At 39.4% G+C, this 11,314-nt stretch overlaps 1 protein-coding gene across 1 annotated transcript in view; it reads left to right on the top strand.

Annotated features, from left to right (window-relative positions):
* TMEM220 (transmembrane protein 220) overlaps nucleotides 1-11,314 on the top strand; it is a 22,468-nt gene that overhangs the window by 9,814 nt on the left and 1,340 nt on the right. Inside the window, exon 5 of the mRNA XM_006863431.1 lies at nucleotides 1,512-1,571. Within this exon, the coding sequence (XP_006863493.1) occupies nucleotides 1,512-1,571 (60 nt within the window). The remainder of the gene's footprint in view (nucleotides 1-1,511; nucleotides 1,572-11,314) is intronic.

Below are 11,314 nucleotides of genomic sequence, written 5' to 3'. Positions count from 1 at the left end.
GACTACCACAGGCAATAACAGATATTACTTGTTATATTATATTACGATCATGTAATCAGACCTTGGCCACCTTGTGGCTTAGCAAGGGCACAATAGAGTAATATCCAATCCAATCGAATAAGAACGCTGTCAGTATTCTGATTCAGTTCTGGTTCCAGCCAGAGTCTCATCAATGTGATCAGCCACCTCGGAGGTCAGCATACTTTTACTTGTAAGTCCACCTCAGCCTCTGTCAGCCTTGCTTTGTCATTGATTATGCCATCACCTCCCTTTGTTGTGACCATTTGTTCTTATTTTCTCATCTCTTGCCTCCTCCGGGCTCTTCCTTTGCATCTTCCCTAGCCTGACAGTTCCCTTTCTTTCCTTTTCTCTTCTATTCTATTGCTAACGTCTGCCAACAACTTAGATTTGAAGATCTAAAAGGAAAGTATCACTGAAGAGGTGCTATTTCATTTAGGTCCAGATCTTTGTATAACTAGAGGGCAAATCAGGTTAGTTCTGAAGATGGAAATATAAACCCAATGAGTGAATCACCTCAAGCCAGAATCTCAAGCATTGTGGTCAACTCAGTGTGGGGCTTCCACTGGTAGTATGGCTGAATATAAGGATTGTTAACTCTAGCTAAAAGATATGTGCTCATGACACATATATTTATAGAAGTGTATGTTGTTGTTAAGTGCCGTCGAGTCAGTTTCAACTCATAGCAACACTATAGGGTTTCTGAGGCTGTAAATCTTTGTAAGAGCTTATCTTTCTCCCATGCAGAAGCTGGTGGGCTCAAATTACCAACTTTGTGGTTTTCAGTCACCATGCTTGCCAGGATTATTGTTGTTGTTATGTGCCGTGGAGTCGGTTCTGATTTATAGCAACCCTGTACAGAGTTTCTGAGGCTGTAAATCTTTACGGGAGCAGAAAGCCTCATCTTTCTCACACGGAACAGCTGGTAGTTTCAAACTGATGACCGTGAGATTAGCAGCCCAATTCATAACCACTACGCTACCAGAGCTCCTTGCTTGCCAGGATACTCACCTCCAAATTACTGACTTATTCTACAAATCATTCTTCCCTACTAGGCAGTGACCTAACCGTCTGCAATAGGTGCTCGGGTTATTTATTGATTTGACCTTATCTTAATACTGAACCACCTAAAAAATGTCAAAAATAATGACTATTCAAATTTAGAATTGCTGCTTGGGTATACTATTTCTCCCAGTGACCAGGAGTGATTTATCTGTGAGATGTTTTTTTCTCCCCCTGCTTCTAAGCTAGGAAACATTCATATATCTCATATCTGTCTCATAAGATGAAATTTATATTCATGTAAGGTTTTAAATGGTCTGAATAAAGTAATTTGTGTCTCATGGTCAGACTTGAAAACAGTCTGTAGATGATTTATATGTAAGAGGAAATCATCCAAACAGACAATGGAATTAAGTGGACATGGATAGAATATGATGATGTGTCTCTCACAGGCAGATACTTACAAATATAAAATGTATGGTGTTTCTCAGGGAGCTGCTTGGTCTGCTGATTATAGCTGCCTGGATGAGCCTATGCCATAGTTCATCAAGGTAAGTCTTCAACTCATTGATAAAAATTAAATGTCCTCAAAGTTGGTAGAATCAGATGGGTAAAGTGAAAAAGTGGACATACAAATGAAAAACAAGAATCTTTTTAAATAAATTTTTTCTCTCTCTAGAATGTGAAGAATAGTTGAATCTAATTTTCATAATCACTGATACTTTCATAAATATCATCGTTTCCCTCGTGGCCTGGTATAGTCATAGGGAGCTATCTCCCAAGGAGTGTTCTTCAAGGAGAATGAAACCCATTTCAGAAAGAAAAGAGCAAAGGAAACAGAAAAGTGTGGCTCATTATAAATGGATGTTAACTTATAGAACGATAATAATTTTGAGGTTTATAAATATATCAAATTAAAATAGTTGACGACAGTAGCAGCTAAGTTAGAAAGGGATAAATGGAGTTAAAGTGTTCTAAGAATCTTGAATTGTCTGCGAAAATGGAAAATTCCAAAATTTGTTATTTTTGTTAAGTGCTGTCAAGTCGGCTCTGACTCACAGCTACCCTGTGCACAACACAGTGAAACACTGCCCAGTCCTGAATCATCCCTACGATTGTTGATATGTTTGAGCCCACTGTTGCTGGTACTATGTCAGTCCATCTCATTGGGGGTCTAACTCTTTTTCCCTGACCTTCAACTTTAACAAGCATGACATCCCTTTCCAGTTACTGGTCCCTCCTGGTAACATCTCCAAAGTACGTGAGACAAAGTCTCACCATCTTTTCCTCTAAGGAGAATTCTGGTTGTACTTCTTCCAAGACAAATTTGTTTGTTCTTCTGGCACTACATGAGACTTTCAATATTCCTTGCCCAAATCATAATTCAATTCCATCAATTCTTCTCCAGTCTTCCTTATTCATTGTTCAGGTTTCATATACATAGGAAGCACCTGAAAATACCATGGTTTAGGCCAGACACACCTTAGTCTCAATGTGATATCTTTGCTCTTGAACACTTTAAGGTGGACTTTTGTAAGCACATTTGCCCAATACAACACATCATTTGATTTCTTGACTGCTGTTTCCATGAGCATTGATTGTGGATCAAAGTGAAATGAAATCGTTGACAACTTAAGTCCTTTCTTCACTTTAACATAATGTTTACTGGTCTTTTTGCTTTCTTTATATTGAGTTGTAATCCATACTGAAATCTATGTTCTTTGATCTTCATCAGCAAGTGCTTCAAGTCCTCTTCGATTTCAGCCAGTAAAGGTTGTTGTCTGCATACTGCAGGTTGTTAACGAACTTTCCTCCAATCTTGATGCCACATTGTTTTCCATATAGTCCAGTTTCTTGGATTATTTGCTCAGTTTACAGAATGAATAAGTACAATGAACGGATCCAACCTTTCCTGGTTTTAAACCATTCAATCTCCCCTTGTTCTATTAGTACAACTGCCTCTTACTCTACATGCAGGCTCTACAGGAGCACAATTAAGTGTTCTGGACTACCATTCGTTGCAATGTTATCCGTAGTTTGTTATGATCCACGCAGTCAAATGCCTTTGTCTAGTCAACAAAACACAAGTAAAGATGTTTCGCTGCTGATGTCAACAGCGATATCCTTCTTTTCGTGTCCTCTTCTGAATCCAGCTTGAATTTGTAGCAGCTTCCTGTCGATGTACAACAATTTTTAAATTGTCTTCAGAAAAATTTTACTTGCATGTGATATTAACAATTGTTAAGTGCCATGGAGTCGGTTTCAACTTCTAACAACCCTGTATAGGGTTTCCAGGGCTTTAAATCTTTTGTGGGAGCAGAAAGCTTTATCTTTCACCCAAGAAGCAGCTGGTGGGCTCGAACTGCCAATGCAGTAGTTTGAAGTCCTGTGCTTAGCCCATGGAGCCACCATACTATCTGATATAAGCAATATTGTTCAATAATTTTCACATTCTGTTGTTGGTGGTTGTGTGCCCTGGAGTTGGTTCCAACTCATAGCGATCCTGTATAGGGTTTCTGAGGCTGTAAATCTTTATGGGAGCAGAAAGCCTCATCTTTTTCCTGTGGAACAGCTGGTAGTTTCAAACTGCTGACCTTGAGATTAGCAGTCCGACTCATAACCACTACCAGTGGTTATGTAGTGCTCCTATGGGTCACCTTTGGAATGTCCATAATTATCGATCTGTCTCTTCTAGTCAATTGTCCAAGAGCAGTCTTCCAAATTTCTTGGCATAGACTAGTGAGTGCTTCCAACTCTGCGTCAGTTCCTTGAAACATTTCAGTTGCTATTCCATCAATTCCTGGAGCCTTGTTTTTTGCTAATGCCATCAGTGCAGTTTGGACTTCTTCCTTTAATACCTTTGGTTCTTGATTATATGCCCCCTGAAAAGGTTGAACATTGACTAATACTTTTTGGTACAGGGACTCTGTGTGTTATTTACATCTTCTTTTGATGTTTCCTGCATCTTTCAACATTTTGCCCATAGAATCCTTAAGTATTGCAAGTCAATGTTTTAAGTTTTCCTTCAGTCCTCTTAGCTTTAAAAATGCTAAGCACGTTCATCCCTTTTTATTTTCTAAATCCAGTTCTTTGCACATTTCATGTCAACACTTCTTCTCAAGATGTCCTTTGACATTTTTGGATTAGTTCTTCTACTTAATTTCTCCCATTCACTTTAGATACTCTTATGTTCAAAAGCAAATTATTGCTAGAAAAACACAGAGACACCATTAGTAAACAAAAATATAAAAATGTGAAGGTGTTGTTTCTAGATACAGTTCCATTTAGGTGTGCACATTTGTTAAGGTAGTGCATCTATCTGTGTAATCTGTGCTCTCTGATTTACACCATGTCAAAATGGCAGTTTTGGGGCATCCTCAAGGGACTGAAATCATGTTCCTTTTAAATGTTGTTTGAGTTTGAGGGACAAAGAGAAGTCTGAAGGGGCATGGGCAGGACTGTAGGGTAAGATTTCCCAAAGAAATTCCATAGGACAGCTTTTGCTACTCTTGACAAGTGAACAAGGGTGCACTGCTGTGATGGAAAAAGAAATCCTTGGTGTAACTTTGCTGGTCTTTTTCTCACCAATGAAGTTTTCAATGTTCTTAAAGCTGCTTCCTCAGAAGCCCTGGAATTGTTCTGTGTCTTTTGAGAAACTATCAAGATTATTCCTTTGGAACACCAGACACCAGTTGCCTTAACCTTTTGAGTTGACCTGCCTTGAATTGTACTGGCCCAGTACATCCCTTCAGAAATCACTGTTTTGTTTGGACCTTTTTTTAAAAGATACCCTAACAAAATAAAGATGAGTCTATTGCTAAGAGAATATTTCTGCAGCCATCCACTGATTGCAGAGACATGTTTAAACACGTTTTACTTGGAATAAATCCGTGCATGGATGAACTGGAACGCTAGTAGCAATACTATTTTACTTACTCTTGTATGTCCTGTAAATTGGTGGTTAAAGCTAGAGACTTACTAAGATTCTGTTTTATTATATTATTATTATTAGGCAAGAGTCCTTCTTGGATAATGTTATGGACTTCCACCTTGATGTGCATTAACACCTGGTTGGTTTACTATAATGTTAGCAGTTTTTTATGATCATTGCCTAAATCCATTCATTTGTTTAGATTGCAAGACGGTGATAATCTAATCCCATCATTAGTTCTTTGTTTATTAGCTGGGAAACTTCTATAAGGAGACACTTCCCTTATCATTGAATTTGTGTGTGTGTGTGTGTGTGTGTGTGTGTGTACGGCTACTCAGATCATAAAAGAAAAGGCAGGATAAAATTTTGCTTATTTCCCTTTATTTACCAGTTTTCAAAATAAATGAGTTGTTTCTTGCTTGGACATCTTCCAAAAGTAACCACCTTTCGTCTGTTTTAGTTGCTGTTAAGTGCCATTGAGTGGGTTTGATTCATAGCGGCCCTACGTACAACAGAATGTCCCATTGCCCAGTCCTGCGCCAACCTCACAATGGCTGCTTGCTTGAGCCCATTGTTGCTGCCACTGTGCTGACCCATCTCGTTGCGGTCTCTCTCTTTTTTGCTGTCCCTCTACTTTACCAAGCATGATGGCCTTCTCCAGGGACTGGTCTCTCCTGATAATATGTCCTTAGTATGAGTGATGAAGCTTGGCCATCCTGGCTTCTAAGGAGCATTCTGGCTGGACTTCTTTCAACACAGGTTTGTTTGTTCTGGAAGTCCATGGAACCTTTACTATTCTCCTCCAACACCATAACTCAAATGCATCAGTTCTTCTACTGTCTTTCTTATTCACTGTCCAACTTTCACATGCATATGATGCTACTGAAAATAGTACTATTATAAAATCATGCCTTAGATACTGAATCAACCACACACACATATGAGGGGCCTTCAAAAAGTTCATGGAAGAATGGAATTAACAGATAAAGGAATATATATGTGAATGTGTATATCACAAACATATATGCATATTTGTTGTTACTAAGAACTGTCTAGTTGGTCCCAACTCATAGCAACCCTGTATAGGAGTTGTTGATGCATTAGAACTGCCAATTTTACAGCGTCACACCAGGACTCCATATATGCATATATTTATCAATCTATACTGAGTCCTGGTGTGGTACTGCAGGATAATGCATTGGACCGCAAGGTTGGCAGTTCAAACTCACCAGCCACTCCTTGGAAACCCTATACAGGGTCACTATGAGTTGGAACTGACTCAACAGCACCTAACAAGAACAACATCAATATATGCATCCTATATGTGTGTGTGTGTGTGTGTGTGTTTGTATATAAAAATAAAATGTCTTATTAGTTTATACTGATCTTAACACTTCAAATTCTCAAATACCATTATTGTTGGGTGCCATCAAATCGGTAGCGACTCATGGCAACCATGCACAACAGAACAAAACACTGCCTGGTCTTGAATATTGGTTTCCATTTAACCATCGTACCAAAAACCTCAAGTCTCAGTGACCTCAACTCATTTATCCCGCAATACAAACATAATCTTAGGATAACAGTACAATTACCCAAAACAGGCTTTTCGTTGTTTGCTTTTGTTCTTGTTGTTGTTGTTATGTGCCGTGGAGTCGGTTCTGACTCATAGCGACCCTGTACGGGGTTTCCGAGGCTGTAAATCTTTACGGGAGCAGAACACCTCATCTTTCTCCCACAGAACCGCTGGTAGTTTCGAACTGCTGACCTTGAGGTTAGCAGCCCGATTCATAACCACTGTGCTACCACAGCGCCTTTGTTCTTAGGGTATATCTAATTTAAGTTGTATCTCAAATCACTTGGGATGGTTACACTGTGTGCTTTGCCACTAACTGAATGCATTGTTAAGTTCATTTATTTCATTTACATTTAATTTCTAGGGATAACTATATTTTTAAATGTTAAATTTTTTAAAATTACATAAAATATTGTCTTAGGCAGGGTTCTCTAGAGAAGTAAATCCAATGAGGTATATACCTAGACATGAATCGCAAGGCAATGGTCATGTGGTTGTGGAGACTGCTAAGTCCCAAACCCATGAGTCAGGCATCTACGGACTCCCATGCCCGTACGGGCTGACAGAGCCACAATCAGCAGGTCAGATGGGAGGCTGTTGGCTCATGGGGTGCAGAAGTTGGTGAGTTTCCAACTCGACAGGTCAGTCAGCAGGCTACTTACTGGCTCACAGGCTTCAGAAGCTGGTGAATCCGACTCAACCCAGAATCACAGGCTGCTAGCTTATGTCCCAAGAACCAAAGGTCAGATGGTGATAAGCCAGATGCAGGATCCGGCATAAGGCAAGCCTTGCCAGAGTGCCTATCTGTATATATAGATAGGATATGGCCATATCCTCAAGGACACTCCCCTTAACCAGAGTAAGAGTGTAACTTAAGATGCCGCTTGAGTAAAGGGGGGACTTGAGTCATGCCCTACACTAATCTTGCCTCATTAACACCATAAATCATAAAAATAAAACCTTGCTGTTAAGTCCATTCCAACACATAGCAACCCTCTAGGGCAAAGTCTGAATGCCTTCTGTATTTCACAGAAGCACATAGTCACATTTCTTCGGTGGAGCTGACCTGTTGGTTAGTAGATGAGTGCTTTAACCACTGCACCACAAGGGCTCCTTTTAGTCTATAGTTGTTGTTGTTGTTAAGTGCCATCGAGTCGGTTCCGACCCATAGCGACCCTGTACAGGGTTTCCAAGGGTGTAAATCCTTACGGGAGTAGAAAGCCTCATCTTTCTCCCTTTAGTCTATAGAGACGACCTTTATTTCTCTGACAGCTCCACAGATTATTCCACCAGTCCTTTACTGCTTACATTGTATCTGATGTTTTGCTATTGAAAATACAGTGCTGTAATTAATATAATAGCCTTCGACATATAGCTAACATATTTTTGCCAGTGTGTCTTTGGGAATGGGTTCCTAGAAGTGGAAATACAGGTCAAATGTAATTGCATAGTTAATTTTGCTAGATACCCTCAAATTCCCCTCTATGTAGGTTGTTTCATTTTGTAGCCCTACCAACAGTGGTTAAGGAGCTCTGGTAGTGTAGTGGTTACAAATCAGGCTGCGAACCACAAGGTCTCCAGGAACCAGGAATCTCCTCTGTTAAGCAATGCCCTAGCTATTGTCCTAAAACCAACCCAAACCCATTGCTGTGGAGTCAATTCTGACTCATAGCGACCCTACAGGGCATTGCAGAACTGCCCCATAGGGTTTCCAAGGTTGAACTCCTTGTAAAATCAGATAGCTACATCGTTATTTTTCCTTGGAGCCACTAGTGGGTTCAAACTGCTAACTTATTGGTTCACAGTTGAGTGTTTTAATCAATGTACCACTAGGGCTCCTCAGCTATTACACTAGCCGGTATAATAAGACAAGAAAAAGAAATGAAGGGCACAAGAATTAAGAAGGAAGAAATAAAATTCATGAATGACATCATTGCATATATGGGAAATCTAAAAGTGAATTCTGAGAATTAATAAGTGAGTTTAGTATGATACTAGGTCAATATGCAAAAATCAACTACATAGCTGTCAATTAATAATGGTTACAATATAACAACAAAAATATACCATTTATAATTGCACAAAAAATATCAGCTAGCTAGAAATGTCTCTGTGCTAAAAGTCAACATATATATGTAATTATCAAACATTATGAGGAAACTCAGGATAAATCTATACTAGCAAAATGATAAATTAATGGAACAGAGAAGAGCCTAGAAACAGATAAAAACCCATCCTAGCAAAAGATTAGACAAATTGATGAGACAGAGAAGAGGATAGAAATGTGAAATGTAAACATATGTAAATCTTGACTACTATCAAAGGTGGCATTTCAGAGTAGCAAAGAAGACAGTCTTTTCAGTAAATGGTGCTGGGCTAGTTGAATACCCATATGGAAAAGGCGAAACATCTCTTACCCTCATGACGGTCATAAAAACCAGTTACAGGTTGGGTTTATGTGAAAGGCAACACAAAACTTCTAGAGGGTAACTTAAGTGAATATCTATCTATAGGACTTTGGAGAGGGAACATTTTCTTAAGTGGGACACAGATATTACTAGGAAAAGATCCATTTCAACATTGTCTTATTAATCAATGACTTCAGTTCCTCAAAAGATATCACTAATGAGTAGGAAAAGACAGACATTTGCAAAACAGATAAATGACAAAGGCTTTGTGTTAAGAATATGTATAAAATTCCTACAAAATAATAAGAACAACTCAGTAGAAAAATGGTAGACTTGAATAAGCACTTGACAAAAGGCATTTAAACATCCAAGAAATATATGAAAAGATACAGCACATAAGTCATCAGAGAACTGCACATTAAAATCACAAGGTGATTCCTCTGTAAGGCTACAGTTAAAAACAACAATAATACAGTATTAAGGGAGGGGTACGGTGTGCCTGACCCAAGCCATGGTATTTTCAATAACCTCATATGGATGTGAAAGCTGGACAGTGAATAAGGAAGGTAGTAGAAGTGATGCCTTTGAATTGTGGTGTTGGAGGAGAATAGTAAAAGTGCCATGGACTGCCAAAAGAACCAATAGATCTGTTTTGGAAAAAGTGCAGCCAGAGTGCTCCTTGGAGGCCAAGATGGCTAAACTTTGTCTCTCATACTTTGGACATGTTGTCAGGAGGGAACAGTCGCTGGAGAAGGATGTAATGCTGGGTAAGATGGAGGGTCAGAGACAAAGAGGAAGACCCCCAACGAGATGGATCAGCCAGGTGGCATCATTGATGGCATTAAGTGTGGCAACAGTAGTGAGGTTGGCCCAGGATCGGACATTGTTTCGTCTGCTGTGCATGGGGTCGCTATGAGTTGGTTCTGACTCGATGGCACCTGACAACAACAACAAGGATGTTGAGCACTGGGATCATTCATGTGCTGGTAGGAATGTAAACTGGTAAAGACCACTTGTAAAACTGTCATTATCTACTAAACTTGAACATACATGTCCTTTGACCTAGCAGTTCCACTCCTAAGTAAAAACCAATAGAAACATACCTATAAAACTTAGGAAAACTTCTTAGACATAATCTAACACCTTGAGGGAATGAATTACTGGCCCTAGGGACTTAGGACCATAGCCTCAGGGAACACCAAGATCATGTGGCATAACACAGTCTACAAAGGAATGTTCTACATCCTTCTTTCATGATTAGCGATAGATTTTAAAAACTCATGGGCTACCATCTAAGATACAACTATCAGTCTCCTCGTCTAAAGCAAAGAAGAGTAAAGACACTCAAAGACACTTTGAACCATTAATCCAGTGGACTAATGGATCACATGAACATCAACCTCCATGACCTTGAGACCAAAAGTACCAGATGGTGCCTGGCTACCATTACCAACTGCTCTGAAAGGAATCACATGAGAAAGTCCTGGGTAAATGGGAGAAACTGCGAAACAGAAATCAAAATCATAAGAATGACCAGACTTACTGGTCAGATAGAGACTGGTGGAACCCTGAGACATGGCCCTTAATCCCCTTTCAGGTCTCGCAATGAACTTCCCCCATGGCTCAGTTTTCAGTCAAACCACAGACTGAGCAGTAACACTCGGGAGGTACGTATACCTTACAATAATCCACCGTTTGAGATCAAAAGGACAGCATTTACCCAGGGACCAAGTTCAGAAGGGCTGGGAAAGAAGGATGAATGGAAACGGGAAACACAGGAAGTCAATATGATGCTACATCATGGAGATTGCCCTTAATAAAATGAAAAAGTATATACGTATGGAATGTTCCATGGAAAACTGATTTGCTCTGTAGACCTTCATGCAATTCATAATTACAAGTATTTTAAAAGGAGCAAAACGCACATGTGTATGTACAAAAAGACTATGGAAATAGCCCAGATATCTGTCAATATAGAGTAGATAAAATGCAAAGCCATTTGAACTGCAAGGTTGATGGTTCAAGCTCACCAGCTGCTCCTTGGACACCCTATATAGGGTCGCTATGGGTAGGAACCGACTCAACGGCACTTCACAACAACAAAATGGTATAGTCACACAATGACACACTCTGTAGCAATGAGAAGAAACAAACTACAGCTAGCTACAACAAGGATGAATATCGCAAATATAATTTTAGGCAGAAAATGGTAGAACAGAAGACAGACTAAACTACACTATAGTTAGAGCTCAGCATAATAATTATCTTCAGGGAAGAGAAAAGGAATATACCAGGGTGAGTACAAAATTATCTGCACTCTGGCTGTAGAATTTATTTAATCAACTTTTAGAAAAGACAAATTTCATCTTTTTTTTTTTT

Source organism: Chrysochloris asiatica, unplaced genomic scaffold (assembly GCF_000296735.1).
Source record: "Chrysochloris asiatica unplaced genomic scaffold, ChrAsi1.0 scaffold00054, whole genome shotgun sequence".
Classification (NCBI taxonomy): domain Eukaryota; kingdom Metazoa; phylum Chordata; class Mammalia; order Afrosoricida; family Chrysochloridae; genus Chrysochloris; species Chrysochloris asiatica.
The sequence above is the reverse complement of the archived record's forward strand: the minus strand, read 5'-3'. Positions and strand labels throughout refer to the sequence as shown.